We start from the raw sequence: 13,722 nt of genomic DNA on the forward strand, positions 1-13,722 counted from the left end.
CAATCAATGTTCAGTATTTTAACACATTATTAATTTGCTCAAACCAAATACCAAAAACAAAAAGACCTAACAATTTTATTCTCTTAATCATTATGTTTGCAATTAATTTAAAACCTAAAAATATAATTTTTTTTTTTTTTTTTTACAAAGTAGAAAAATCAACTAACACAGGAACTAAAAAGATACCTCATTTTTAGTCTTCAATTTGCTAGGAGACTGCTAGTTCTTTCTGGAAGATAAACAAGGAGCAAAACAAGACGTCTACGCAGCAAGATTTTCTCCTACCTAAAATATGAATTGGATTTTTACTATTAGGCCATGTTTGGTTGCAAGAAAGAAGGAGAGAGGATCGGGGAAAAGAGAGAGGGAAGAGGAGAGTGGGATAATGTTATTTAAAAAACAGAGCACTTTTTGTTGGTGATATTCATGCTTCCTATGAAAACAGTTTCAGTTTTCAATTCATCTTAAATCTTTCTACAGAGATCAAAACTCTGTTATCTTTTAGGCTCTGCAAAACAAAATGGTAACAAAACTTGTGTTTGAGATTTCTGGGATTCACTATTTATCAATTCTGAACAAAGACAAGATCGATAACACAACCAACAAAACGAAAGAATTGTATTGAATATTAATTTTTTTAATATTTTTAACCTTGGGCCAACTTACAGACACAAGCAAGAAGGGCCAACCACAACCCAATAAACCAATGAAGAAGAAAACCGTTGTATTATATGAAGATTTAAGCTGGAACCCTCAATTTTTTAGGGCCTGACCTGTTATTTTCCCATTAAAATTTTTTAATTTTTATCATTTTACTACTAAATCGCTAACTTCATTAATAAATTGTTAATATCACAAGGGCGTTTTAAACATTTCATAAATTTATCAATTAATTATTTTAGATATATTTTATATTATTTTTGTTTGCATATAATTACTTTTATATCTTTTTAATTAAGAGGGTTAAATCATATTTATACATTTTAAGGGCAAAAAACTATAATTTTTAGTTAAAAGTTATGTTAACTCTTATAGTTTAGTAGTAAAATGATAAAAACTGAAATATTAAATAAAAAATAGTTATTAGAAATTTTTGGTAGTAAAATAATGTATAAAAAATATTAAATGATAAATAATAATATATATTTTTTCTAAATAATAATATAGTTCAATATAATGATAAATAATTAATTAATTAAAAATTTTTAATTTCTTTAACCAACCTATGTATATCCACTTTTTATTAGTAAATTTTCATCAATTTAAAAACCCATTATCATTTAGTAAATGCAATAACCTGATAATTAACAATATAAATATTCTTAAATATTAATCCATAGATAACTAACTAATTACATCCGATCAATATCTAGAGATGCATTTAGAACAATACACAAGTAAGTTACTTAAACTTCAACAACGACTGAGAGAGAAATTACTAAGGTTTTATGACAATGACATTAAATACAAAATATTTTTTTGCTCGTTCAAATCAAATCCACCATTCCTCTTTTATTGTTGGAATAGATCTCTTATTGTGCAAATTTTGAAATAGGTATCTTGTTTTGCAAACCTTGAAATAGTTTTCTTATTGTTATGGAAGCATGGCAAATGTCTAATTGCAGCTTAATTGAGACTCTAACTTTCAAAAATTTATATCTCAATTATATTTGAATATACTATCTTTATCTAAAAGAATATGCATGCATAAGTATTATGCAATGAAGCTTCCTTACTTAACGTGTCAAGAATTCAATTTCAAATAAAAAAAATTGAGATACTCCTATTTTATCCTATCTTTTATTATTATTTTTTTTATATTTTAAAAATCACCTTTAATCATTTGTTAACTAGCTAAATTATTTAACTATTTGGGCTTAGCCCAAGTGGCTAGAGCCACTCCTCACAAATGTGAGGGAAGTGGTTCGAGTCTCCGCAGACGTATTGTAGGGGTTTAATTTAAATGTCCTTCCTTGGAGTCTCAGAACTTGAGTGAAGTGAAATACAAGTATGCAACCCAAGAGGGGGGGTGAATTGGGATTCTAAAAAAATTATTCAATATTAAAGAAAATCTTAATGCAAATATAACTCAAATTCAAAGCAATAACAATTAAGATGATCACAATATAAAAAGATAAGGGAAGAGAGATTCAAACACGAGATTTTTACGTGGTTCGGCCAACCTCGCCTACGTCCACGCCTCCAAGCTTTCCGGGCTTGAGGATTCCACTAAGCAAGCCTCCAAGGCTTCAAATGCTTACACTTGACTTCCAAGGTGTCAATGGACCTTTACAACAAGAGATTATCCCCAATCTCTTAACCCAAGTGTATCCCAACACTTACAATCACTCAAAGTAAAAGATTATAAATTGTTTTGCCTCTCACAATATATAAGATTACACAATGATGTTTGATATGTGAGTAGATGAAGCAAGAATGTGTTCTAAGCTCTATGAAGATTGTATTCTCGAATATTAGCTCAAATGGTTGTGTTGTGATCAATCTTCTTTGAATTTGAATGAGCTTATTTATATTTGGAGCTGAAAATCTAGCCGTTACAAACTGTCGGACAGAAAACGGTTCACCGTTAGCCATTAACGGTTAACCGTTTAGGCTGGTCAAAGTTACCGTTGAGCCAGATTTCAAATAAACGGTTTGCCGTTTAGGATTGCCCTTTCGCCGTTAACTTCCAGAGACCTGCACAATGAACATCAGTTAATCCGTTTTCATTTAGCGGTTAAGGGTTTGCATAAAGTGGCTTCTCTGGGTGTTATCGGTTGACCGTTTAAAAATAAACGGTTTGCCGTTTGTCTCCAGTAACCTGCATAATAAATTAGCCTTATCAGTTTTTGTTAATCAATGCCAGAGGAGGACAACCTTCAATTCTGGACGTTATCGGTTAACCGTTTAAAATAAACGGTTCACCGTTAGTGTCCAGTAGCCTTCCCATCTTGGGTGTTTCCGTTAAGCATAAACGGCTAGAGCTTAGGCAAATATGTTGCTCTCTGGTGATAATCGGTTAACCGTTTAAAAGCAAACGGTTTACCGTTAATTTCCAGTAACCTCCCTATCCATTGTGTTTTCCGTTTTCCATAAACGGTTAGAGGTTTAGGAAATGTGTTACTCTCTGCCTATAATCGGTTAACCGTTTAAAATAACCGGTTCACCGTTTATAACCAGAATTGCAATTTTAAACATGTTTTTGCAGAGAATTTCTTTCTAATTTGAAAAACCATCTTTTATGAAGAAATAAGGCAATGATTAAAAGAGTTTTCGTTTATTAAGAAATAGCTCCAATATTTATGTCAAAATACATTTAAAATTTGTTATTATCAAAATCAATATTATTAACATATTTATGTTAACATGAAGGCAGTCTTTCTCCCAGACTGGGAGTTGACGTCCCTCGAATATTTGAGAGGGTGAAAAATTTGAGCGGTGCCATATCAATATTGATGTCAACAGGTCTCAGTATATATATATATATATATGATTGTACATATCAATTATACTCTCGTGTAATATAAATTGTAATTTAAGCAATAATATCATGTCATAAAAAAAAAAACTAGCTGAATTATTTTTAAAATAGTTAGATTTTCTTATCAAGAGGGATAATAATTTAACGGTACATATTTGTTGCATTATCCGATGCAACAGAAAAGTTAAAGCGATCCCTTCTTTTAATTGCTGGTAATGCGTGATTGATTTGCACAAATATTGGGTTTCTATATATATATTTTTTAATAAGAAATATGGGTTAATTAATTGAAGAGAAAAAAGAAAAAGAGGGAGAATGGGAGACACATGAAAATGACACAAAGGGCCCAGAATACGGAAAAGACGAGAAAGATTTGGTTTCCCTGTGGGAGAGAGAATTGAATAAACAGAAGAAAAGACAAAAAGGGGAGGCCAATTTCGTCAATTAAGCCAACGGTAATAATAATAACAACGTCACTTTTTTCTTTCCCTCTGTCTGTTTCTCGCATACTTTGATGACTTACATGTCTTGCCTTAGCTTCAAAGTCTTCCTTTCTCGATCAAAATCTTCATCATTTCAACCACCGAATAGAGGCATAAGACTAAGAGACCTAAACTCAAAACAAAGCAAAGCAACTCATTTTCTTCAACAATGGCAGATTCCGAACACTCGTTCGCCAAAACCCGTTTGCCTGGGGAGCTAAATTCATCTGCTGAACTAAAAGGCAGGAAATCAGTTGGGCAAGTTAAGTCCTTTACTCACTTTTTGGGTAAGTTTCTTTTCTTTGCCCTGTTTCTAATTGCTATTCCACTTTTCCCTTCACAAGCTCCTGATTTCATCAATCAAACTGTACTCACCAAGTTTTGGGAGCTTGTTCATCTTTTATTCGTTGGCCTTGCTGTGTCCTATGGCTTATTTTGTCGTCGAAATGATGATGGCGACATTGAAACTCATTCTAATAACACCGATGATTCGTACTCATACGTGTCTAGAGTGCTTCATGTTTCTTCTCTCTTTGATAATGGGTTTGATAATTCGTATGGATTTAATGAAAAATATGCTTACCAAACTGGGTGTTCTGATAGTGGAAGCTCTGTGATTGGTGACCAGAGCAAAGTCAGATCTTTGAATCCTGAAGTTTGGTTTCAAAACCCCAGTGGGTGTGGTGAGAATAATGTGAGTCAAGCATGGAATTATTCACAGTATGTTCAGTCTGAATCAATGGTTGTAGTGAATCAAGAAAATTGTGCTGTCAATGAATATGGTGAATCTGAGTTGATGATGGATCACAAACCTTTGGGTTTACCTGTTAGGAGTCTGAGATCGGGAGTAAGAAACCAAGATTTTTCTGAAATTAATAATGGGACTGAGTCTAGTTCAGTTTCGACTTCTTCGTCAATTAGTCCTAAGGAGAGCATCGAGAACACATTTGGTGAAGTGAGTCCTTTGAACTTGGAGAACAAGTGCAATGAAGGTGAAAGTGCTGCATTATCTTCGCCAATTCCATGGCGTTCGATATCTGGCAGAATCGAAATGAGAGAAAATGTGGGTATTGCTTCTCATCCTTCTCATTTTAGGCCTCACTCGGTTGATGAAACTCAGTTTGAATCACTGAAATCGCAGTCCTTTTGGTCCACTGAAAATTTTTCTTCCCAAATCAGTTCAATGTCTGATTCACCAAATAGGCTTTCTCCCTCCCATGCTGTTAGTTCAGAGTTAGAAAACCAGGAAATGGAAGACTTGGGAGAAGAACAGAGTTATCGGAATTCTTATCCTCCAGCTAGTATGCCTACAAATGGTAAAGCTTCACTAAATGCATTCCATATTAGACGTTATACTAGTGGCTCTTTGTTTGAGAAGAATGTACAGAAAAGCTTTGAAGATAACTCGAAGAATAGGGATGAGAGCCAAAGAAAGGATCAATTGGATAATCAAGAGTGGAGATCAGGTTCTTTGAAATGGAATGGAAGTTTGGACAAAGCTTCATCAAGGGGTAAATCCGTTAGGACTTTTAGATCTCGCAGATATGAACCTGAGGCAGCGAAAAGGGGAGAGAAATCTGGGAATTGTATTAGCAATGATGTTGGGAAGCCAAAGGAAGAAATTGAGGCAGTGTGCAAAGGAAAAAGTGAAATGGCAAATGGAGGCCTTGATAATCTATCAGCTAGTGCCAAAAAACAGGATGTTGATTATCACTTTCCTATGCCAAAGCCAACACATTCTCAGTTTCAGAAGAGGAAGAATAAAGAACATAGTCAGAGGGTTGCTGTAGAATCTAAAGAAATATCAGAGAGTAAGGCTGAAAATTATGAAGTCAAGTCTGATGAAGGGTCTATGACTAACAGTGGAAATGATGCTGAACCTGATCCGATGACTAACAGTGGAAATGATGCTGAACCTGATCCTAATGAGGTTGATAAGAAAGCAGGAGAATTCATAGCCAGATTTAGAGAGCAGATCAGGCTTCAGAAAATGGCATCAATCAGCAAATCCAGAGGGCATAAGCATCACCATTTTAGATGAGTACAACATGCTCATGGTGCTCTGTAGATTTCTAACAGTTTTTTTAAGTCTGTCGAATTTCCATTTCTTAATTTCCCTATGCACATTTTTTTACATCTTTTATACCTTTTTATGTGTTTTTTGATTATATAGTGATGAAGGTGGAAGTTTGTGCCTTTGTGGCCTCTGTATCCACCAACTTCACAGAAGAATCACAACTGCCATTCCTAGTTTCCTGTGAATGAGTTTCTTATGTATTTCGCTTTATTTTTTTTTAATTTAGTCCTTGAAAACTTCAACCTTCAAATTATGAATTTTTTTGCTTACAATTTCTGTAGACTATGTGCAGCTTTTACTTAGCTTTTAAAATTCCTATTTAGCTTCTTCAGAAGAGCACAAGTTCTCTGCCTTAGCATTTCAAACAAGTCGCTGCTTTGACATGGACCACTGGAGGGTTAAGAAGAATGATGTGGAAAAGAGAAGAAATACTCAGTAGGTTTCAAGAACTTTATGTAGCCCACATGCCCTAAAATTTAACCGAGATTAGTTTCCTTTATCAATGTGATTGAAGTTGTTTTGAATTTGCGAAGTTTTTCTCGTTCTGTTAATGGCTCTGGTATCTTTTTAAATGGTTTGGAAATGTTATGAGACGAGGAGAAAGTATAGTTACGCATACAGATCGAAAAATGTATAACCCTCATGAAGTGTGTTACATAATAATCATTCATTGCATACGACAGGGATGCTGAGGCCTCCGAAACAACATACAGTGAATTATATCTTATAGGAAATAGACCCGACTTGCGCTCGTATTTGCCAAAACTAATCTTTCAGTTATATGTATGCGTAGGTGATTTTGGTGATGCCTCCATACTACAGCTAACAGGGTGCTCATTTTATATATACCAGGTCTATTAGACCAATTAAGAAAAGAAAATAATAATCATTGTAACCAATTTTCATTTTAATTGCGAAAATATCCAATAAATAAAATTTGTTACATGTCAGTATAGAAGCCCATTGCTTCTGCAGATGTCTGGTGTTCATCCTAATCAGAATACAAAACATTGTTATGGGTGAGAATTTTACTTGAATGGCCTTACATCCATCCAGTTGCAGATAAATAAGAATCCAGTTAAACATGTGTATCTAGATGTATAATCATTCTCACGTCGTATCTTTTAAAATACAGATTTCTTGTACACGTCATACAGTGTATTAGTTAATTGAGCAAAAAATGATAAAAACATTAACACACCACTATATGATGTATAAAACGAATCTATATTTTAAAAGATACGAGCAGTTGCACTATATATATATATATATATATATAAATCATCTAACACATTGACTGTGTAGTGTGTATAGATAGATAAACTAGTACGGCCTCTACTGTTAACTTTCTTTGTTGCATCTACTCGGTCATTCTGCTTGGATGACTCGTGTAAAATTAAGAAGAAATTTTAATTAGGACAAAAAAATCTTAGTATGGTGTGAAACTGAAAATCCGTAGCTAGATATCTAAAACAGTGCTGGATTTTGAACCGTTTTAATCTTTTTACGCCTGGATCATAACTGGTGTTGTGCCCAACGATCATAAACGGTTATTTCCTTGCTTATCAAGTTACATTTGACGTTTTGGCGCCGAAAGATTTTCTATCTGAACATCGAATGAAACCAATTCCAAGAGTTTAAAATATATATAAAAAAAAAAAAATGAACTAAGACTGCACAATTAGCGCGAAGGCTTCCAAAACGGTGGCGTTATCAGCGTTTTGCTGACACAAGATTAAACCGCCAAGCCAAAACGGTGTTGTTAATCAAAATCGAATAGGTCTTCCAACGGAGGGAAGATAACCAACCGTATTTAGTCAACGGGGCCGTCAAAATAGGGTCCGACAATCCTCTTATTCCGTTCCGTTTCGAAACGGAGATAAATGAAAAAATAAATAAAATGTTGAGTTCCTTCACTCAAATGACGTGCAGCGTTAATTTCGTTTTCGAGGGTTTGTTGACAGAAAAGGAAAGCTGAAGAATTCTAAAGGAGCTGAATAAAGGTAACACAGGAAAAAAGGAAAAAAAAAAAAAAAAAGGAAACAACTTTCTTTAAAATCTTGTCCGAGTTGGACAATTAGCTCCACAATATTCGCAATCTCTCCTATTTCCTCTTTTGTTCTTCGATTTTGTCGCATCCGGTTTGAAGAATCTTACTCTTTTTGTCTTTAGTTTTCTGGGAAACTTTCATCAACAACAAGCACATTCTTGAATCAATGAATTTTTCTTTTTTAATCTTATTTACCCCGATTCGACTTCAGAATCATAACTTTTCTTGTCGTATGTTTTCGATTCTAATCTCGAATTGTGTATGCTGATTCGAGTTTATTTTCCTTTGAAGATTTTTTAGTAATTTACGATTAATTGTTTGATTATTATTATTATTATTACTCGGCTTGAGGAATGTATATTGAGGAAGTGAAAAGCTGGGAAGATCAAGATCACGATCAACTAAACGGTGATCTTTCTTGTACTAAAGACGTTGTCGTTTCGGATGCTAAACGCATTTTGGTTGGAGCGGGAGCTCGCGTTCTTTTTTACCCGACTCTGTTGTATAATGTTGTCCGAAACAAAATTCAATCTGAATTTCGATGGTGGGATCGAGTCGACCAGGTATAATTCGCTCACTATAAGATTAATTTATATAAAATTCCCATTATTATTATTTTTTAGCTACTGCAATTAATTTTTTTATTGAATTTTTAGATTTTATTGTTGTGACATGATAGTGCATTATATATAATTAACATACTGCATATCGCCGTGTTTATAAGGCTTTTTTTCCCCCTTTGAATAGATGATTTTGTCAAAGAATTTTTTTTTTTTTTTGGTCCAAAAAAAAACAAAAACTCATGGGATTTTATGTTTATATCTTCTCAATCCTTGTGTTGATGGGTTATTGTATCAGTTTATTATTTTAGGTGCTGTTCCATTTCCCGCTGATGTTCTGCGCTTGAAGGAACTTGGTGTTTCTGGAGTGGTGACATTAAACGAATCATATGAAACATTGGTCCCAACATCGCTATATCATGTGAGTATATAATTTGGGTTCATAGTTTCATTAATTGTGGCTGCTTCAATCTAAGCAATAGCTAAAAGCTCTAGAAGGTTGCCTTCACAAGCATTTTCTAGTAACCAGACTATTTGCTGTCTCCCGATGTTGCTATGCTTAACCACTTCATCAGAGCTTGGCCCCCAAACTGCCACTTTATTCATGGTCTTTTGGCTTATGTTAGGCATTCACTATGTAGTTGTAACACAACCCTACCAAGCTGCCTCTGAGTGAGAGTGATTTACAAGGATGTACTCGTTTAACCTGGCTAGCAATCTCAAGATAAGCATCTTCCAGTTTGCTTCTATTGCGGAAGTACTATTTTTCGCAAGATCCATCATCTGCGTTTGTATTTGTCTTTAAACAGAGATAGTCCTGCATTTTTCTAGCATCTTATTTGCTGCGAAATTCTACAATCTTTTGTTGTATTTTCTCCAGTACATCATGCTGAGACGCTATATAGGATTTGGACATTTGGTTATGGTTTTTATATACATTTTGGCTTAACCTGATTTAGAAATGTACCAGATCAGCGGTACTCTGAACTTTTTCATTTGTTTCCATATATGTATGCCTCAATGCTTATAAACTATTTATTTAACTGTTTCTTTAGGATCACAACATTGATCATCTGGTGATTCCGACAAGAGACTATCTTTTTGCTCCTTCATTTGCTGACATATGCCAAGCTGTAGATTTTATACATGGTATTGCTCTCTTAAAATTGTATGCTTTGCAAGGATGTGTCATTCATTGCTTGTGAACTGCTTAAGTTTAAGATCCTATTAAGTTAAATGTTGCAACTTGAATGAAGTTATATGTTAGGATTTGCATTGTGTTCCACTTTCAATAATTGAGCCATAGATTGAGTCTCATTTCTAACATCATAATTCAATGGGTTCTGCCAATTTAATATTGAAAAGCCACTAAATTAAAGCCCTGCTCTGTCTTCTTCTCTTTTTCCAAATTGGTGGTGTCCTTCCATACAATAACCAGCTGTTGATTTCTATTTTGAGGGATGCAAAGCAAATTGTTTGAGAACCAAGCCGCAACTGGAGGTGCCTTGTTGACTTATTTAACAATTGTCTTATTCTCTCTTGGTTGCTTTAAGTAAACAATTGATCTGCAATATGATTTCTGAGTGGCATTATTTTATATATAATTGGTCTTGCTGGCATAGCTTTAATACTATCTCACTGCTCTTACCCAGCAGAGTTACTCTAACTTTGCAATCCTTCATTATGTTACTAATGTATACTTATTTATGCTTGTGTCTTTTGAAGAAAATGCATCTCTCGGGAAGACAACATATGTTCACTGCAAAGCAGGTCGAGGGCGTAGCACAACCATTGTTCTCTGCTACCTGGTGTGTACTGATAATAAATTCAATCTAATTATGAGATACTTTGCAATTTCAACTCAAATTGAGATTGCAGTTTTCATTACAGGTGGAGCACAGACAAATGGCTCCTGAAGCTGCATACGAGTATGTGAGATCTATCAGGCCGAGGGTACTTTTGGCCTCTTCCCAGTGGCAGGTATGGAATGGTCCGGAATTCAAGCATTCCTTTAATGAAGTTTATTCCTGAGTTCACTTGCTGCAATGTCATAATGCAGGCTGTTCAAGACTACTATCTTCAAAAGGTGAAGAAAATTGGAAACTCTGACTGCATTACATTAAGGACATCTCTACCTTTCCCTGTGGATCAGGACTCAGAATCCTTTGACGACGGCTCTGTAGTGGTTGTAACCGAAACGGACCTTGATGGATATGATGCTAGCTATGACTCAGGTGTAGCAGGGAATCATAGGTTGGCAGAATTGAGCTTGGCTTGCAAGGTTCAGTTTGCTAGTCAATCAGCTATCGCTAGACTATCATGTCTCTGGCCTCGGTGGCAGGAGGACCATAAAACGTCAAGACAGAAGCTCAGAAACTCAGTGGGGAATGATCAATTAGGGAGTCTTAGTGTTGACATCTGGGTTTATTGAGATGTCGATATCTATTGCCACTGTTCCATCTAATTTTTCGTGCTTATATTTTTATTGAATGCAAGTTGATGAAATGCTATGTTTTTTGTTTTTTATATTTATTTCTTTGTTAAGTTGAGAATGAGAAGAATGACGGGAGAAGAGCCTTCTTGGTTTTGGTCCTTCCCACAAGGAAAGTCTTCGAGATACCTGGGAGTTTAATGATGTATTTACCAATCGAGAATGGAAATAAGTTGAAATGGTAATTTTTTTGTTGTTGTTGTTTAATTTGTATTTTTTGCATTGTTAAAAGATAATTTGGGAAAATTGAAAATGTATTGAGTAATCTTAGGAATGGAATTCTGATTCCTAATTGCTTAAGAATCAGAATCTCATTCTTGATTCCCAACAATAACAATCTAATTAATTTTATAAGAAAATAATGTAGTAATTCTTATTCTAATAATCTCATTCCCGTTATAAATTAATAAGCACACTATAAATTACACAGTGGGTTTTTTCAATTATTTTTCCATGTAATATGATTGCAAACATACAAATCTATTCTCTTCTATATAATAATTCATGCTTTTTGTTATTTTAGTTACACATGTCACTTTATATATTAGATGATGAATCTTATAACTAATAAAATTATTATAACATCTAATAAATGAAAGTGGCAAGTAAATTGATAGATGAATGTTTGATTTATTTTAAATGTTAGGGTAAGAACCGTATTAAAAAAATGGAATGTAATATAATCAATCATTCGCCTGCGTGTGGAGTTTGAGAGGTGAGGTTTAAGCATCAAATTTTGAAACTTTGAGGTCTTACTGTCGAATTAGTGACAATTTTTTTGTTTAAAGAAAAAAAAAATCATAATCATGTCATTGTAGCCGATGCCAATAATTTGTTTATTTTTGTTAGGATAAAAAAAAATAAATGAAAGAAAGGTAAAAAAACATATCAAAGAAAACTGGGTCCGTTTGACTTGCCCCACGGTATCTTATACAACGCTTGCAACAAGCAATACGACTGATTTTTAACCGGTTAATATAATAAAAATTATATTTTTATTATTTTCAATTCGAAAAGATATTGCAGAATTTTTATACTTTATAAACAGTACAAAAAATTACAAAAATAATATAATGGCCATGGCCGCCAAGATGCGTGCTGCGTAGAACAAAGACAAATCCAGCCAATTTTACAGCAATTTTCATCATCAAGATTAAGTAATTAATTAGTATCAACTACTACCATCAAAAGCAAAAGTCAAAACTCTCAAGTCCCAATACACTGAAAACTAGCGAACAAGCCGATGGCTTATGGAGAAAAGGATAAAAATTTCATAATTAATAACAACTCTTACCTCAAATTCTAATTTCTTTTCTCCTCCCACAGAGTTGTTTCATCTAAAAAATAAATTTGAACTAATAAACATCTCAAGAGATATTTAATACAAGATATGAAAACAACAAGACAAAAACTAATTACATACAAATTTGTGCACAATTAAAATTCACAATTTGTTCATTAGTTATGTGTCATCCATAATTAGTTTTTGTGTGAAAAGTGTCAATTGACTTTATTATTTATTATTAATGTGCTAATTTTATAACCTCTATCAATGAGTGACTCATCATTTAAAATACAAACTATATAAAGTGTAATATTACTCTTGATGGTATCCATAAAACCATAATATTATGTGTAAAAAATAAGAGTGGTAATGTTAAAATCATGCTCACATGAGTGGAGAGGGAATTAGATTGTTATTATCAAACTATAATTAAAAAAATAATAATGTTGAGTTTTTTTTTTTAATGATCGGATTATAATATTGAGTGTTGTTATACCATTAATCACAATTTCATATGTATAATATATATTATGCAATAGACATTGAAGGCTAAATGAAATAATTTTTAACATGTTCAATTTCTATGAGATAATTTTACATGCATAAGAAGTCGTATGCATATTACTCAAAATATCATAAGAAAACTCGAAAAGATGGTACTTTATGTTTATACATTGTTACTCAAAAAATCAAATTAATACTCCATATGATGATGCTTTATATTATTTTCTACAAAATTAATTTTGTTCTATTGATTTTATTAAAAATTTGATGAGTAATTATAAAATTTGTTATATTAGTTATAATCGGTTTAGGATGAATTGGATTTATAAAAGTATAAAAATTATGCTCATTAATATTAACTTTCCTTATTCAAATAAAAAAAAAAAAGGGCTAACGGTTCCCATTTTTATTTAACATTGTTCGTGTTACACCGAGGGGGTTTGATAATTTTCTAATTTAAATAGCTTTATTTTGAAGTTAGGTAAAGAACAAGTAGCCATCTGATAATTGCCATTGGCTTTGCCATATAATCAAATAGTTCACAGCCCGCCCGTTTCGGTAGCCGGATTTAACTGCAAAATGTAGTGACCGTTGGATTGCCTCATTAGAAATCCAACAGCCAATGAATTTTAAATAAAAAATTCAAATGCCGCTGTATCCTGTATGTGACACAGCGCCGCACGGCAAGATACAAAAGATTAATAAATAATTTAACTGTTAATTGATAGTTAATAAATAAATAAATAATTAATCTTATTTATATATCACCACGAATGAATCAACTGAAGTAAT

At 33.2% G+C, this 13,722-nt stretch overlaps 2 protein-coding genes across 4 annotated transcripts; both read left to right on the plus strand.

Moving 5' to 3' along the window:
* The first annotated feature begins 3,988 nt into the window (after positions 1-3,988).
* LOC112100056 lies at positions 3,989-6,290 on the plus strand. Its single transcript, XM_024187686.1, has one exon. It carries the CDS (start codon positions 4,133-4,135, stop codon positions 6,002-6,004), a length of 1,872 nt encoding a protein of 623 aa, XP_024043454.1. The 5' UTR covers positions 3,989-4,132; the 3' UTR covers positions 6,005-6,290.
* Positions 6,291-7,823: 1,533 nt separating this feature from the next.
* Positions 7,824-11,348, plus strand: LOC18049844 (putative dual specificity protein phosphatase DSP8). 3 transcript variants are annotated; one of them, XM_024189609.1, is made up of 7 exons: positions 7,824-8,043; positions 8,442-8,653; positions 8,949-9,071; positions 9,706-9,799; positions 10,376-10,458; positions 10,529-10,630; positions 10,710-11,348. In XM_024189609.1, the coding sequence occupies exons 2-7, from the start codon at positions 8,444-8,446 to the stop codon at positions 11,079-11,081; spliced, it is 984 nt and encodes a 327-aa protein (XP_024045377.1). In that variant the 5' UTR covers positions 7,824-8,043; positions 8,442-8,443; the 3' UTR covers positions 11,082-11,348. The 3 variants fall into 3 exon arrangements, with proteins under 3 accessions (XP_024045377.1, XP_024045378.1, XP_024045379.1); XM_024189610.1 differs by having other exon boundaries at positions 7,824-8,653; positions 10,541-10,630; XM_024189611.1 differs by lacking the exon at positions 7,824-8,043 and having other exon boundaries at positions 8,532-8,653; positions 8,962-9,071.
* The last annotated feature ends 2,374 nt before the right edge of the window (positions 11,349-13,722 follow it).

The sequence above is a fragment of the Citrus clementina genome, unplaced genomic scaffold (assembly GCF_000493195.1).
Source record: "Citrus clementina cultivar Clemenules unplaced genomic scaffold, Citrus_clementina_v1.0 scaffold_3, whole genome shotgun sequence".
Taxonomy (NCBI): Eukaryota; Viridiplantae; Streptophyta; class Magnoliopsida; order Sapindales; family Rutaceae; genus Citrus; species Citrus x clementina.